The following is a 17,834-nucleotide window of genomic DNA, read 5'->3' as shown; positions in this document are numbered from 1 at the left end:
CACACAAATGGTAGCATCTTATACATACCTTTCTGCACCTTGCCTTTTTTTGCTTAACAATGTCTGAAAATTGTAGAGCCTGGGATTTTTTTGTTCCTTAGTCCATGAACTTTCCATTTTACTATACCGCTTATTATTATTAAACAACTTTTTTGTTAATATGAGTGGACAGAGTTATTAAATTATTATTTATTTCTAGCATATTGAGTACCTCACATGGAACATGATGTAGTATTTCACATTTCTTTCAGGAAGAGAGGGTCACTGATTTATGATAAATAATGTTGAAAGTTAAAAAATAATAAGGGAAATTTATAAATAGCTGTTACTGCTGGTTACCAAAAATAGCTAATTGTACATTTACTTTTCCATTTGAGAAAGAATTGGCAGATGAAGTTTTCAGGGAAATCATTTACCTTCAGACTTGTGTAAAAATTTGTACGGTTTGTACAAACAGTTTATCTCAAGGCCAGTGAGAAGCAATGATGTTATAAATGTCAAACCACAAATGTTTGTTTCATTTTCTAAATTTTAAAATCTCCAACCTCAAATGCATATCACAGAAATAGTTTTTCATTTGTTTCTCACAACAGTTTGTAACTATATATTTTTATCTTGAGATGATTCATGATCATCTATATAAAAATACACCATTAATTTTGATCATTCTGGGTTTTTTTTTTTGGCCAACTTATCTATCAGCGCAATTATTGCTTTAATTTTCAGAGAAATATAGACCCTGCCAGAACTGTTTGATTTTAGATCTTATGGACCAAACTGTATCACAAAAGACAAATCCATTAAAAAATATGTCTCATGCCAAATGTCCATGATAATATTCATAGAGGTTGAGTACTTATATTTGAACTTCATGTTAGATAATTAGTCAGTAATTCTGCTTTCTTCCTAAAGATGGCAGGCCTTCTCAATGTATTGTTTACTTGGTAATTCTGTTTGAAAATAGTATTAGACTCCAACCATTGTTGATTGGAAAAAAAGTTAATTAGACTAAAAATATATTTTCATAACACCATCATCATAGTTAAAATTCAGTAGTTGAATAAGTAAGATCATATTCTTGATGTTCATAGCTTTAGTGCAGCTTTTACATGTGTTGTCCTCAACCCTGAACACAGGGTCCTAATGGTTCTTATTGCATTTTGACTTTGGAATTCTTGATGTAAGATAATGAACTAAAAGTCTTGTCAAGAATTGTGATAAGTCATGTTAGGATCCTGCTATATTTATAAGTTTCTCTCCTATGGAGATGATATCAGGAAACAAAAACTGATCAACAAAACATCCCAAAAGGAAACAATACCCTTAAGTAATGATGTATTGCATATATTTGTGAACATCTGAAATATTTTTATATTTATTCTTTGGTAAAAGTTTATATGTCCAAGTTCTACTTGAACGTTTTGCTTAGGTGACTGATTCTTTTAATAAGCAAAATAAGTACTTATCGGTGCCATTGGGGAAAAAAAAAACACTTTGGCCTTATCTACTGTAAAAACTAAACTCACAAGGTAGTGCTCTAGAGCATGGATAAACACTGTATTTTGTTCCTCCTTTTCCCATCATTTCCGTTTCTAATTAAAATGGTGTGTGTGTGTGTGTGTGTGTGTGTGTGTGTGTAATCATGTGGGAGTTTGCTGTTCAAAGAAGGCAGACAGCAGGACAGTGGGCAGGCTGGCCTCCCTGCCAGGTCTCACAGGTAACTTTGATGTGGCCACCACTTACTAAGGCTGACCCTGATTATTGGTTCATCCAGAGAGGTAACTAGGTACTAGAAGACTAGTAGTGTATAAATACCACAATTCAGTTCTTTAATTTGTGATGGGAAGTGTCAGGCACAGTGGTTTCTCATGTTTATGGTTCAGTGCATTTTCTCCCAATAGGCAAATTTACATGGAAAAATAAATTATAATCAGAAGGTTGCTTGGTGAGCATTGAATCAGCTCTCAGCAACCAGTGTCAGCAAGCTCTGGTAGTGCAACATGCTCATCTTCCCCGTAGGAATGCAACTGCCACTCAGACCAGATATTGTTCAATATGCAGAGCATCTTTTCTACTAGTCCAGGCCGCAGATGCATGGCCAGCTTTTGCTTTCTTCATTTCTTTTCCTACAGAGGTATTGTAGACTTTCTCTTTTGATACTTTTTTTCAATTAGAATTTAATACAGTTGAGCTGATTAATGTATGTAAAACACTTAGCCCAATCCCTGGTATACAGTAAGTACATGATAACTATTATTATGAATAAGCATAACTGGTTTTGAGTCCAAGTCATCTTGTTACTTATAATATCAAAGAGTCTTTTGGGCCATTATTTATAGATGAGTGTGATCCATCTTTTGCATTTTGAGTTATTTTCATCCTTTAATTCTTTTCATTTAATTCTTCAATTTTATTTATCCTTAATGTTGAATCCATGAGCTAATTAGGACAGTGCCTTTGACTGTATGTGATTTTGCTGTTGTTTTAACTTTAAGATTTTTATTCTTTTAAATTTCAGTTTCTTGCTCTGAAATACCCCATTCTCCACATTTCCCCCATCTGTAATGTGAATCTGTTGGAAGAGATGACCTTGAAGTTGCTGCTCGGTTCCAGAATGCATTTGATTTTATATCTTATTTGAGTATATGATGTCAGTTGTAGCCATGTCCATCTAACTGTGCTTGCCTTCATTTTAAGCTCTGCTTAAATTGTTTCTCATAGAGTGTGAAGTTATTTTGAAAATGGTAGCAGCACTGAATCCTTAGAAGGATGGCCATGACACTGGGAGGTTGTGATGGAAAAATCCATGGGTAAATGTAGGATTTCAGCAGTCAACAATGACACTACAGACCTGACAGATACACAACTGACAAATTAAAACATTTTGTGTGAAAATGAGTACAGAAACGAATGATTCAGATGAGTCAGTTGGTCACCTCAGCAAAAACAATCATTGTTAGTCTTCTCTCCATCCATCTGGGAAGTGAGTTTTTCTTTTAAGAGTCGCAAAGAAGATTTGGGAAAATGGTAGAAATTACCACAGCTCTTTCTGGTGCTTGTAAAAATACATATCATGGTGCATTTTTGAAGGTGGTGGTCTCAGAACCACATTTTGAGAACTGTCAAAGATAGGAACCATTGTCAGAGTTCAGAAGAGAGAGAGATAATTTCAGGCTGCAGTAATCATGGAAAGCTTAATGAAAGAGACTGGCTGTGGTCTGGGTCTTGAGAGATGGACAGGATTTGAATAGATGAGAGCAGGGAGAAAACATTTTCGGTGGGTGAAATGCCAAGAACAAAAGTACAGAGGTGGGAAACAATAGTGTAAGGGGAGTGCGGAATCAAATAGTTTGACTCAAAGGTTCTTAAATGTGGTCCATGAAAGAAAATTGAGGCCCTACTACTGTCAAATGACATCACTCACTTCAGACTTGGAAGAAATGGGCATCTCTGCGTATTTCTCTTCAGCATGCAACTGGATGAAACTGTTGATGCCTCTCAGTGCATCCAGCTTCACATTTTCATGTGCTTGCTGATGTCATCAAAAGAGAACTCCATTTTAGAACACCTTTTGGAAACTGGAAAGACTGTCAATATCTTCAAAATAATCTTTCTCAATAAATATTCAAATAGAAGAAGAAAAATTGCACTCTGGGGGAAGCTGGTGCACCTGTGATGTCAGGAACACAGCATGGTTTTCCTGCTTGATGAGGAAAGGATTGCCGCATGTCATTGTGTCTCGGTACTTTCCATATCAGCAGCTGTCACCACCTTTCCAAAAGGTGTTGCCAAGAAATAGGAGCAGGTTAAGACGTTTTTCTCTAACCAGACAAATCTGCTGACTTTCCAGAAGTCTAATTGAACTTGAAGGCAGAGGAAATAATGTGACTTGAGTCTAACTTGAAAGTCTTGGAGGAATTTGGTGTTATAGTATGCAGACCACCTTAACCTGGCAAATTCCATTCTATGTGATTCTGCTTTCATTCTATTAAATATGTACCTTTGTGAGTCAAGGATTTCAGCACTTGTTGCCATAGGGAAGCAGTTGTAATGGATTATCAAAGATGAAGCATATGTTGCTATGTCAAAAGCCAAAGCACAATTTCAACTCATTTAAACTAAATCTCGTTGAGATGTACTGCTGAATAGTCAGAATTTTCTAAAAAAATTTTTTTTTCCAGGAAACAGTCATTTTTCTTTCAAAAGAGAAAGGAGGCATAACCCTTTAAAATATTGCTTATGTTCAGGAAATCAGCTTCCAGTGCAATGAAACAAAGTATATGGTGTATGCATTTCTGCGCATGTTTCTGGAGGAGGAAGTCCATATCTTTAGTTAGAATCTCATACTAGTCATATTAGACTTTCCTGAATGGCTAATAACTATTGATTTAGCTATTGTGGAGGCAGTGGGTTGCTCTGGATAAATTGGAGCATAGGGATGAGAGAAAATCAGCTCATTTGGAGAATATGGGATGCGAAGCTTTGGCATGACAGTGGCGGGTAATGTAGGGATTCAGGTTATCCCCCGCATCTGAGTAATCTGAAGGTAATTTTCTAGATGGAGCTTCTCAAAGGTAGGAACCTTGTGTTATCTTTTTTGTTCATACTGTCTGAGCACAGTGCAGGAGACATAATAGGGACTCCAAAATTGTTGAGTTAAATTGAAATCACTGTATGAATAGTGAAAGCTGGACTGTAGCACCAATAATAAATGCTCTTCTGTCTTATCTGTATGTAACGCTGTTTGGTTACATCATTTGGTGAATACTAAGGTTTTTGAGAGAAAATGTTTTATAAAAAGCTCCTATAACCTTCATTTTATTCAGGAGCAGTTGGTTAACACAAACTTTTGGCCTTAAGAGGATTTGTTCTCTTTGGACATTTTATTTATTTCTGATAATTTTTACCAAAAGTATGCTTCCAGACACAATAATTGTATCCAGTACCTTCAGGGTGCAGGAAACTTACAGGATGGTGTGATTACTTATGTCATCATCTGTTTAAACAACAAAGCAACATTCCAATAAATATCTAATATTGGATTTGCTCATCATTAAATAAAATCAGCCTGACAACTCTGAGCTCACTTTAGCTTAAAATATATTGGAAACTTATAATGGATCTTCTATCAATCTAATAACAATGCCCTGGAACCCCTCCCCTCCCCTGTGTTATATTATTATAATTTTATTATCACTTTTATGTGTGTTCCCGGAACAAGGTTTAGCAAAACAGACTCCCTAGGTATTAACTTAAAATTTTAAATTAATTTATGATTGGGAGACTGGGATGTTAAGCTTAGATTCTAGTTCATTGTCATATTTTTTAAACTAAAGAGAGATTCCAAACTATTCAATTATTCCAAACTAAAGAGAGATTCATTGAATCTAAAACATTGGTATGATCTAAAACATTTGTCTCACATTTTTCTGTTTTTAGCAAACTTTGTGTTCCCAAGTCTGGAAATTACAAATCAAATTACATTTCTCATTTCTCAAAAGCCCAGAATTTTTTTTTAAAGTGGAAATTATTACTAGAGTTAAATAAGGTATAACATCACAGAAGACAGTGGCTTTGATTAACTGCAAAATGTTTAAGCAATAAACTCTTCTGTAATACTGTAATTTATGCAGAACTTTTGAGGAAGATAAACTACTTTTGTGGACTCTCTATTCATTTTTAAAAATCTTTTGATGTCTACCACTTTGCTACACAATAGAAGAGAAAGATTTTCACAAATTTGAATTGAGATAAATATAGAATGGGTACACAAGAATGGAGTAAAATTCCTTGTATTATATTTTTTACTATAAAACATACTTGTATGACATTTGGGAAACATAAGTTAAAAAAGGGTTACCTGCAGCTTTATCACCTGGAGATAACTGCTTAACATTTTGGTGTGTTTCTCTCCATTATTACATATGTGATGTGTCATGTGTACACACATGTACACATAAGTATACACTCACACATGGTACAAATGGGGATGAAACTGATTTTTTTCATTGCATATAGTATCAAGTCTTTTCCATATCGTTACGTATTATTTCACAGCATTATTTTAATAGCAGTTTAGTATTCGCTGTAAGAAACAGACTAACCATTACCTTGTTGGGTGTAGGACATTCCCAATTTCCTTTTTGCCATTTTTTTTTTTTCTGGCTTTTTTTTTTTTTTTGCTATTATAGATACTGCACTGAACACCCTGTATGAAAAGTTTGTGGTATTCATAATTATTCATTAAGGGAAAATTCTCAAGCTACACTTTCTGGGTCAAACTATTCAGACATTTAAGGGTTTTGATACATTTTCCTAAATTGCCACTAAGTTGTTGCATGAGACCTGAATTGGATCTGTTTTCCTATGACCAGCGCAGTTTTCTCTCGTGGCACCCTGTTGGGCGAAAGTGGCACCGCACTGCCCGTGGGTCTGCAGCTCTTGCGGGGCTGAGAGGCGTCGGCGCGATTTCCTTGGTTTCTAATCCGCATATCTTTGTCTTTCCTCCCTGGGGACCGCTGCCACCCGTGCGGGCCGAAGCCTTGCGAAGCCGTCGCCCCGCAGCGCTGCCGCCCTGTGCCCGGCCGCCCCCGGGAGCCGCTGCCCGCCCGCGGGCGCCGTCACCACGCGCCAGGCCGCTGCCAGCTGCCGCGCCAAGCTCCGCGGCGGCGCCGCCCGAGAGCGCCAGCACGCGGCCCGGGTCCTGGGGAAGCCCGCGGCCCCGTGAGCGCCGCCGCCTGGCCGCCGGCGGGACCTCGCCCTTGCTCCGCACCGCGGTACCTCAGGCGCCTCGCCGCGGCGGTCTCCACCGGCCGACCGGTCGTCCGCAGACCCCTGAGTCCTCTGCCTCGCCTCAAACCCCTTTCACTCCTTGCCCTCGTCGGCCCTGGGTCGAGCCAGAACTCTCCCGTGAAGCCCTCTAGAGGACCACGTGCCTTAGGGACAGGCTGGGGGCGGCCTCCGTGCGAGTCGTGGCTGCTCGCAGAGCAGCACGTCCTCTGCCTGCCAAAATCCCGGCTTCTTTGAGAATCTTGTTACTGGACAATACCATCCTTTTCCTTTCAACCTGTAATTTATAGATTTCCTATTCCTAGTGAGTTTTGTCATAATTAATTATTCAAAGACTAGCTCCTACTTGAACCTTCACCTCAGATCCTGTCATCAACAAGCTAGTTTCCCCTACCCCCCCCCCCCCCCCCGCCCCCCGCCACAACCCCAAATATTGCCATCTGCCAGAAGATTGTTTTAATAACTGTCCAAATCCTCAGTGACTGTGGGGTGCTTGACACAACTTGGAGTTGTGTTATGCACAACTGTGGTTAAAGTTGAACTCCGACATCCAGTCCCCTCCTTCCTGTAACTTCATCTCCAGTGATTATTTCTCCCCTTCAGAATCAGTCCTTGCTACCACAGTTCTAGACCGTGTCATTATTAGAATCCACATCCTCTCTACAGTCTTGTCTGTGGTGACCATGACCTCTCAGATCTCCTGCTCCAGGGAGCGGAAGTGACTGACAGGTCCGCCTGCCTTCCCAAGGCATCCACTGCTGGGTTTGCACTTGAGGCCATGCTTCTTCAGCACTACTCCCAGTCAGTGAGCGGGCACAGCACGGGATGTTGGTGGTGGCACGTTCATGGAAGATGTGGGACTCCTCTGATAAGCAAGTTTGGCTTTGGAACACCTGAGCGGCCTGGTTGAAACTTTCTGAGAACTATGCTGCATGCAGCCTGAGGCTCTTGGGCCCAGTTCCCCTTTCCTTTCATAGGTGTCATACCTGTATTATGGTATAAAGGCTCCCTTCCCCTCTCCTGCTTCCTTCCCTTTATCCTTCACAGGAGTTCCCTCAATAAAACTCTTGCACACTGAACCCTGTCTTGGTGTCTGCTTCTAAGAGGACCTGAACTAGCACATCATCACCATCTTCCTATCCTAGATTCCTTGCTCACTGACAGCTAATTCGTTTGCTTCATTTTTTTCCCACTGTTTATCAGCCCCTGTCTTGCATTCTCGTCCTTGGTTAGTCTAGATTCTGTGATCCATTATCATGATCATTCTCCTTGAAATGCATTGCTTTCAGCACTCTTGAACCGTAATTTCTTCCAATTTACTTTCCTGACAAAATCCCAACTCTGGATAAATCTTATCATCTGCCTTTCATGGGCCTTACTGGGACACTGAACATTTTCTTTGAGAAAAACACACAATTCAGCCAATTCATTTTTACTTCCAATTCATTAACTCAAACCTCAAGTTGGTGCTGTTTTTCCTACTGTAATCTCAGTTATCCACATCTGAGACTACTCTTCATACCTTTTCATCTCCTCAAAATGTTCCGATCTTTTCCTCCCTGTTTACTTCACATTTCCCTGAGAAAACAGAATTTACTACATACAGACTTCCTCATCTTGTCACCACAAGACCCTCCAACCCAGTTACCTTGGTAACCTTCCTTTTTGTGATAATAGAGGGAGCTTCACAGATCAGCCCCTCCTCTCATGCCCCGAATCCCAGCCCCTTTGCCTTTTCAAGGACTTCCTCCTTAGGTTTTCCCCTTTCTCTCTTTGGCTTCATCAATCCCGCCTCCTCTCAATGGATTATTCCCTGCACACATGCTCCAGTGTCTTTCATCTTAACCACACCTTCCCTTGTGCACGTCTTCTCCATCTGTGAACCATTTCTCAGCTCTCCTTTAGAACCAAACTTTTTAATGGAGTTGTCTGTTCTTTCTATCGGGATATTGTGACACCAGTTCCACCTGGTCTCTCTGCTACCACTCTTAACCACTCCAATACATTTTTGATAGAGTGGTAGCAACAACCTTTCTCACAAATTGAATTAAGCAAATTGCTGCTTTTAGGATAAAATCTAAACCCCTTTACCATGGCTCACATAGCCTTGCACAATCTGACCCTTACCTATCCTTTCTCCCCCATCTATGCTCCTCTCTTTATTGCCCACTCGAATGCAGCCACACTGGTTCTTTCCAATGTGCCAAGATATTTTCTGCACCTCAGGGGGCTAGGTAATGCTGTTTTCTCTGTTTAAGCTGCTTTTCACAGCCACTCTCTCTCCCACCACAACCGTATCCTTTAGATAACTGATTAAATATAACATCTTGAGAAAGACCTGCATGGAGCACTCTATTGAAAGTAGACCCTACCTTTCTGTCCTCCCATTTGCTGTATCAGTCCTTTGTTTCCTTCATCACTCTTAATCTGTATCTCAACTTGTAGTGTTATTTATTTGTTTATTTACCTTTGGGGGATCTATTTCCCATACTAGAATGTATAAGGGAAGAGACCATGTTTGGATGTCTAGATTCTTCAACGTTGTATTCTCTGCCTGTAGCACAATATTTGACACATATTAGGTACACAAAAAATATCTGTTGAAGGAATGAATGAACATATTTGATACTTTTTCTGTTGAGGTTTCACTTTTCATTGATTTGTAAGAACTTTTTATATATTGAAACCACTAACCATTTGTTTGTTCTGCATTGTGCAGACATTTTGCTCTTTGTCAGATATCTATCAATTTAATCTGTGGTGTCTTTGATAAACAGAAATATTGCATTTTTTAATTTAGTTAAATCTGTCTTTCATGATTTCTGCTCTTGGTGTTATGTTTAAAAATGTCTTCTCTTTCCCAGTGTTATATAAATATCTGTCTATGTTTTTTATTTTATTTTTTTAGATTTGAATTTTTACTCCAAATGGAATTTATTTTTGATATAGGTGTGATTAAAGGTCTAAATATTTATTTAGTTGTTGCATCATCATTTATTGAAAACTCCCTTTTTTGCTCTTTTAAAAATTCCACATTTATCAAATATTAAATTCTTACACACACTTGGAGTGGTTTCTGAATTTATTGTTTGTTTAATTTTTTTATATCCTCCATTCCTGAACCATGCTGTTTTAATTATTGCCATTTTATCATTTGTTTTACTGTGTGTTTAGTTTCTCAATTAATGGGGTAAATGTTACTCTTCTTTTAAAAAATATTTTTGGCTATATTTTTGCATGTATTCACGCAGATAAGCTTTAGATATATTTTGGTCATGTTCCAAAAGAAATTCTATTGCCATTTTGTTTGGAATTGCTTTAACAGTACAGACTACTTTGGGGAGAATTACCAACTTTGTAATATTAAATTTCTCATTCAGGAACTTGTCATGTGTTAAGGTTACTGAAGACAATCTCCAAATGTTCTTTAGTAATTTTGTATATCTTGCATATTTTTATTAATTGTATTGTTAGATATTTCACTTCTTTGTTGCATTTGAATGGGATCATTTTTCCATTATTTTTTATTACTGACTGTTCCTTCTGGGGTCAAGCTATTGATTTTTGTATTTGATAACTTTTTTGAACTCTTTCATTAATACTCCCTAGTTGATTCTCTTCTAAGTAGCCAATCATTTTAAGTATAATTAATGGCGATTTTTCTCTCTTTCTTTATAATATATATATCTCATATGTTAAATAAATGATGGTAATAATTTTGCCCTTATTCCTGACTTGTTAGGTATGCCATTAAATTTTACCAGCTTTTAAATGTTAGCTCTTAGACTGAAATTCAGGTCTTTATCAGGTTAAAGATGTGGTTTGATGGTTCAAATATGCTAAGCATTTTATTAGAAGTTGTTCAATTATATTAAGCATACCCTAGGTAACTAGAAATGATCATGTGGTTTTACTTCTCTGGCCTGTTATCACAATAAATTATGTTAATAGTTTCTCAATATTGGATTATTTCTGTATGAGATGTATCCTGTTAAATAATGGTGTTTTCCCTTCCTTTTTTCATATAACAATATTGAACTCAATTTCTTACATTTTATTTGGATTATTGCATTTATAATTATGATTAAGATTGGGTTGTAGTTTTACATTTTTGAATTCTACCTTTATCAGCTTCAAAATCTAGACTGGTACATAGCATATGAATTGCCTATTCTTTGGGGTCTGGGGAAACTCACCCATAACATTGTTTAGGCCTCAATGTCTTTAAGGGAGGATGAGTAGAAGACAATTCTCTGAAAACTTAAAAAACCTTTTCTATGGTTTTAACTATCTCTTATCAATTTTTTAAAAAATCATATTTTTAAAGAAAAACATGCATTTTCATAGAATTTAAAAATTTTTTGTCTATATATAATTATAATTAAAAATATTTTTCTCTGTATTTCTGGTTATGGCTTCTTTCTCATTTCTGGTCTTTTTAATTACTTTTTTCCTTCTTTTATTAGACTTGCCAGTCTTTTTAAGGAACCAACTCTTGAGTATTTCATCAGTTCTATTTTTTCTATTTGATGTAATATTAATATAACTTTTCGTCTTTAATTCCTTCCTTATTTTTATGTTTATTTTGTTTTATGAATATTTTGACTAATTGATGGCTTAGTTCATTTATTTTCATGTTTTTATTTAATAATAGGACACATAAGACTATAACTTTACCTCTGGGCACAGCTTTGACTGCATCTCAAACGTTTTGGTATGTAGTCTCTTAATTGTTGCTATTTAAAAATAATGGATTATAATTGCTGTTTTTATTTTATTTTTGACATATTATTTAGGATAGTGTTGTGAGGTTTTTGTCATTGTTAATCCTACTTTCTTTTTATTAAAGAATAAATTTATTAATATTTATGTTGCTACTTTAATAAAGAGCTGATTTTGTTTGGAAAAAGTGAAATTATCTATGAAGTGGTCTCATCTGAAGTTGTATACAAGCACCGTGGAGAGTTCCTTGTTACAAGAGTCTACCAATAGCACCAGCTAGTGGCAGTTTTACTAATTACTGACAGCAGGGACTTGGTGTACCACTAATGCCAATAATTTACAGGAATTCTGATTTTATAAAGTCCTATTTATCCATATAAAAGTTAAGAAAGAACTTTAAAAATGTTTATTGCACCAGAATTCCTCAAGTATGGTAAAACTTAAAAGGTCATCTGATAACTAGAGCAACTCATCAAAGTTTATGAAATCGGGAAGGATTTGAATATTGTGAAAATGGACTTCGTCGCAAAATTTTGGCATTAGAACAATTTTTCTTTTAGACTTGGCAAAAGTAGTTTGAAAAATATTTGTTTTTTATAATTACAGATATGATTTATGAACATAAATAAAATAAACATATCCTGTAACTTCATTACCCAGGGAAAAGCATGGCTAACATTCTATTGTATTTCCTACTAAGATTGTTCCTGTAAATCTTTCTCTCTTTCTTTTTGTTGAATTGGGCTCATATTCTTTTTGCTTTTTCTTTTTCACTTTTTATTTGTGAGCATCTCCCTGTGATGTTGGAAATGGAGATGATTGGGAACTCATTGATCTCAGTAACTGTAGCTGTAGGGCAGGGCTTTTCTTGCTGTGGTTTCTACTGTCCAAGCTGCTTGCTTTTCAAACTGGAGCCTTGAAGGCTCCCTGATACCCTTCTGCTTAATTCCTTTTTTCTTTTAACTGGTTATAAGTAGTTTCTATCCAGTGTACTCAAGAACTCTGACACAGTGATTCTTTTTTTATTTGATTGATAGCATTTTCAGAATTCTACTGCCAAGAGATATATTATGCATACATGTGCAGGCATGTGTGCATACACACACACACACACACAGACATACATGCATGCACACACATACGCACACATCATACAAGTCTGGGAAATATAACTTAATTTATTTGTCTATTTGGGGATTCACAAAAGGCTCCCAGACATGTGCGGTGGCTCACACCTGTAATCCCAGCACTTTGGGAGGCTGAGGCAGGCGGATCACTTAGGTCAGGAGTTTGAGACCAGCCTGGCCAACATGGTGAAACCTCATCTCTACTAAAAATACAAAAAAACAAAACAAAACAAAACAAAAGCCAGGCATGGTGGCACACACCTGTAGTCCCAGCTACTTGGGTGGCTGAGGCAGGAGAATCGCTTGAATCTGGGAGACGGAGGTTGAAGTGAGCCGAGATTGTGCCATTGCACTCCACACTCCAGCCTGGGTTACAGAGCAAGACGCTGTCAAAAATAAAAAAAAAGGGGCTCCTAGAAGTTCTGCATTAAAGAAAAAATGCTTGCTTCAAAATATGTATTTCTTTCAAACATTTTGTTATTGAATACTTGCTTCTAATAAGACCTGTTAATAATTTTTATACAACTTTGGAAACAGTGAGTTTGTTGAGTTTGTTTATTGGCTTAGCAACATACTCATGGGCCTTTAGCTTTGCTTCCACATATCAGTGTCAATTAAATTAGCATTAATAGTCAACTCTCAATTGATTTATCATATGGAGAAAGTTTACTTTCTTTTTTTTTTTGAGATGGAGTTTCACTCTTGTCACACAGACTGAAGTGCAATGGCGCCGTCTCAGCTCACTGCAACCTCTGCCTCTCAGATTCAAACGATTCTACCACTTCAGCCTCCCAAGTAGCTGGGATTGCAGTCATGCACCACCTAAATTTTGTATTTTTAGTAGAGACAGAGTTTCACCATGTTGGCCAGGCTGGTATCGAACTCCTGACCTCAGGTGATCCACCCACCTTGGCCTCCCAAATTGCTGGGATTACAGGTGTGAGCCACTGCGCCTGGCCGGAGAAAGTTTATTTTCTGATGCCTCTTGTTGCTTACTGATTAGTTGGTTCCAACAGAGCTGTAGGATGTGATTTCAGGATTGCAGTCAGACTCAGGCAAGACAGGCCCTGCTTTGGACTCATACTTTACAGGGCTCTGCTCTGGCCCTTCTTTGGGTACTCCTCCTTTGCCACAGTAAAGCATCTGTGCAGCCAAGTGAATATGTCCACCTGGAACCTAAGCCTTCTTCTTTAGGCTACATTCTGGGCTCCTGGGGCCCAGAACTCTCAATCGAAACAGCCCTACCTTCAGGTCCATCCTATTGTGCCACCAGTTGAGTACCCCAAGACCAAAGGGAGGCGAAAGGATGGCCATTTGCAGGGGTGTGGACACAGCCTGGTTCTGCAGGCTGAAGAACCACACACAGGCATGCGAGGCCCTTTGGTGAGATACAGTGGGGGTGTGGGATCAGGACCTTTACTTACCAGGCCACTGTATTCTAGCACGGGACTCCAAGGAATCTAAAAATTCTTAATTTGAATGTAGCCTTTTAGGAAATTACGTAGGTATATTTGTCAGCATACAGCAATAGAACACATTTTATTTAACAATTCATTGGCTTGGTTTGCAATTTTGAAAATATTTGGGGCTGGGTGCAGTGGCTCATGCCTGTAGTCCCAGCTACTGAAGTGGCTGAGGCAGGAGGATCTCTTGAACCCAGAAGATGGAAGCTGCAGTGAGCCATGATGGAGACCCTGCCAGAAAGAAAAAGGGAAGGAAGGAAGGGAGGGAGGGAAAGAAAAGAAAAAGAAGAACATATTTGGCCATATGGTATATAAGCTTCCATTTTACTCTGCAAATATTAGGGGTGAGGTTGGTGCTTGGAGGCTACAAGCAAAAGTTGCAATCACAACGGCACTGTGAAGTCTTGGGACCTCAAGGAAAAGTGGCTGCAGGGTGCAACTTGAGGGAGAACCCTGGGTGTCAGTCACAACACTCAGCCTGATGGAGCCCTAAAGCTTGGCATGAAGCACCAGAGCCTTGTCTTTGAATAGACCATACACTGAACAATGAGTACTTCAGCAGGGACCTCTGACCACAGTGGACTGAAGACTAGAGACCCTTACCCCAAGTCCTAGGCACTACAGAAGCCTCCAGAATTCTGTGCTCTTGAAGGCCTGCCAAAACATGACTGATTTTTTTTCCTACAATGGCGAGTGAGAAGCTCAGAAATCAGATTGAATTTTATTTAGAAAATTAAAGTATAAAACACCAAAAGCAACGGCAACAAAAGCCAAAATTGACAAATGGGATCTAATTAAACTAAAGAGCTTCTGCACAGCAAAAGAAACTACCATCAGAGTGAACAGGCAACCTACAGAATGGGAGAAAATTTTTGCAATCTACTCATCTGACAAAGGGCTAATATCCAGAACCTACAAAGAACTCAAACAAATCTACAAGAAAAAAACAAACAACCCCATCAAAAAGTGGGCAAAGGATATGAACAGACATTTCTCAAAAGAAGACATACATATAGCCAACAGACACATGAAAAATGCTCATCATCACTGGCCATCAGAGAAATGCAAATCAAAACCACAATGAGATACCATCTCACACCAGTTAGAATGGCAATCATTAAAAAGTCGGGAAACAACAGGTGCTGGAGAGGATGTGGAGAAATAGGAACACTTTCATACTGTTGGTGGGATTGTAAACTAGTTCAACCATTATGGAAAACAGTATGGCGATTCCTCAAGGATCTAGAACTAGATGTACCATATGACCCAGCCATCCCATTACTGGGTATATACCCAAAGGATTATAAATCATGCTGCTATAAAGACACATGCACATGTATGTTTATTGCAGCACTATTCACAATAGCAAAGACTTGGAATCAACCCAAATGTCCATCAGTGACAGACTGGATTAAGAAAATGTGGCACATATACACCATGGAATACTATGCAGCCATAAAAAACGATGAGTTAGTGTCCTTTGTAGGGACATGGATGCAGCTGGAAACCATCATTCTCAGCAAACTATCGCAAGAACAGAAAACCAAACACTGCAGGTTCTCACTCATAGGTGGGAACTGAGCAATGAGATCACTTGGACTCTGGAAGGGGAACATCACACACCGGGGCCTATCACGGGGAGGGGGGAATGGGGAGGGGGGAGGGATTGCATTGGGAGTTATACCTGATGTAAATGACGAGTTGATGGGTGCTGACGAGTTGATGGGTGCAGCACACCAACATGGCACAAGTATACATATGTAACAAACCTGCATGTTATGCACGTGTACCCTAGAACTTAAAGTATAATAAAAAAAAAAAAGAAAAGAAAAATTAAAGTAATAGCACATCTGTTAAACCCAAGTGTAATGGTATGAGAGTCACAGTAGCCAACTTGTAGTAAGTACAGAATAGTACAAAACGAAGCACAGGATGTCTTGGAAGAGTGAAACAGAGGGAGCCCTCTTTGTCTGGAAGTTCAGGGAAAGTTCCTAGAAAGGGCGACATTTAGCTAAAAGGTGGAAAATGAGCAGAGTTTTCAGAGACAGTGTTAACAGTAAGAAAAGAAGAAGAGCATAGCAAATAAGAGAGAAGACCATATGGGGAGATTGGAGGTGGGAGAGAGCAGGATGAATTAGAACTGAATGGAGGCCTGCAGGGTTTGAGAGTTGAAAGCAAGACAGAGAGTGGATGGATGAGACGAATAGGAATGACACAATGATGCTGTGTCACATCACGGTGCTCTATAAACCGCATCATGAACTTCTCCAGGAAAATAACCAGACCACGATTTTTACCTTCAATGAATGAGTTCATGGTTTAGTGGAGACAAAATTCTAATACGAAAATAATTCAAAGAGGTAAGTGCTGCACTAAAGATCTACTCACTGTTATCTGAGAGCATGGAAAAAGGAGCACTTCAATACTGCTGAGTGAATCAGAGAAGGATTTTCAAGAACTTGAGTGCCTAAGTTGAGCCTGGAAGTTGAGTGGGAGTTTTCCAGGACAAAAATGGGTGTGAAGGAAAGAGAAAGGGAAAGGGAAGAGCAACAGCAAAATCTTAGGGGATAGAAAAATGCAGTATGGATGGAGGCTGAGGTCCACGTCTCGCTAAAGAGCTTGGATGTTTTCATCTGGGTGATGGCAAGTCTTTAAAGACTTTATGAGAAAGATCGTTCCTAGAAAAATGCAGAGGATGAGTTTGAGGGATCTGAAACTTGTGCAGGGGGACATGGTGAAAATTGCCATTATATAGGTGAGAGGTGGGGTCCCTGAACGAGAGAACTGGTGCAGGGGTGCCGTTGGGGAGAAGATGGTCTCAAGAGATGTTTCACCAATGGAAGAAACCAGCAGGCTTCCCCAGATCTTTGTGCCTCACTCAGCTTGGCTTCATACAGCCGGTAAGTTATTAATGGGCCAATCTGTAAGAGAGAAATCTGATTATCCCATTCACACTAACCTATCAATGATAACAGCTCAATGTCATTTCTCAGAGGATGTTGAATTAAAAACAGTATTTCTGGAATGGGCAAAGAGTGTGTTGAATGATGGAATTTCAGATGCTTTGGTGCTTGAAAGGGAGGTAGTCACTGGATTCGGGAAGGGCAGGAAGAAGAGACACTGCTTCCCTTAAATCAGTGCTTCTTGACTAGGGGCAATTTAGTCCCCCAGTGGACATTTGGCTGTCTGGAGGCACTTCTGGCTGCCATAAACTTGGAGTGGATGTTCTAGAGGTCATTGTCCTTGCAATGCATGGGACAGCTTCCTCATAGCAAAGAATTATCAAGCCCAATATGGCAATAGTGCTGAGGTTGAGAAACCCTGCCCTAAATTATACTTTGAGTGGCTCTACATGAAAACTTGCCCTATATCTGAGTAATGTAATTATTAGGTTAAACAATCATAACCTGTGGGACAAAACCAGAAAGTAACTTCTGATTACTTTCTGTAAGAACAGATACTACGCTTGATCTTAGCCAAAAGGCCGACAAGCGATCAGAAAGTAGCTTCTATTCTGGTCTTCAGCCGTTCCTTTAAAATGATTCTGTGGGGTTTGTTCTTGACCTGTTATTGGCTGAAAACTTGGACAGGCCTCATGAATTTTCTGGTCACTACTACACAATGAAAAAAAGCCCTACATTCACTTGAAACCACAGAGTACATTCTCAGTTCAGTAATTACATGTCTAGTCTCTTATAATAATAATAAACTTGATCTAAAGCGGAGCCTTTCC

General features: G+C 38.8%; 1 protein-coding gene and 1 pseudogene across 2 annotated transcripts in view; one reads left to right on the top strand and one right to left on the bottom strand.

Annotated features, from left to right (window-relative positions):
* ZNF800 (zinc finger protein 800) overlaps positions 1-11,191 on the top strand; it is a 52,605-nt gene extending 41,414 nt beyond the window's left edge. For both annotated transcript variants that reach the window (XM_023223504.2, XM_023223505.3), the window contains exon 6: positions 6,541-11,191. In XM_023223504.2, coding sequence (XP_023079272.1) covers positions 6,541-6,727 — 187 coding nt within the window. In that variant the 3' untranslated portion in view covers positions 6,728-11,191. The remainder of the gene's footprint in view (positions 1-6,540) is intronic.
* A 6,265-nt stretch (positions 11,192-17,456) lies between these two features.
* On the bottom strand, positions 17,457-17,597 carry LOC111550261 (annotated as a pseudogene).
* Between the last annotated feature and the right edge of the window lie 237 nt (positions 17,598-17,834).

The sequence above is a fragment of the Piliocolobus tephrosceles genome, chromosome 8 (genome assembly GCF_002776525.5).
Source record: "Piliocolobus tephrosceles isolate RC106 chromosome 8, ASM277652v3, whole genome shotgun sequence".
In the NCBI taxonomy this organism is placed as follows: Eukaryota; Metazoa; Chordata; class Mammalia; order Primates; family Cercopithecidae; genus Piliocolobus; species Piliocolobus tephrosceles.
The sequence above is the reverse complement of the archived record's forward strand: the minus strand, read 5'-3'. Positions and strand labels throughout refer to the sequence as shown.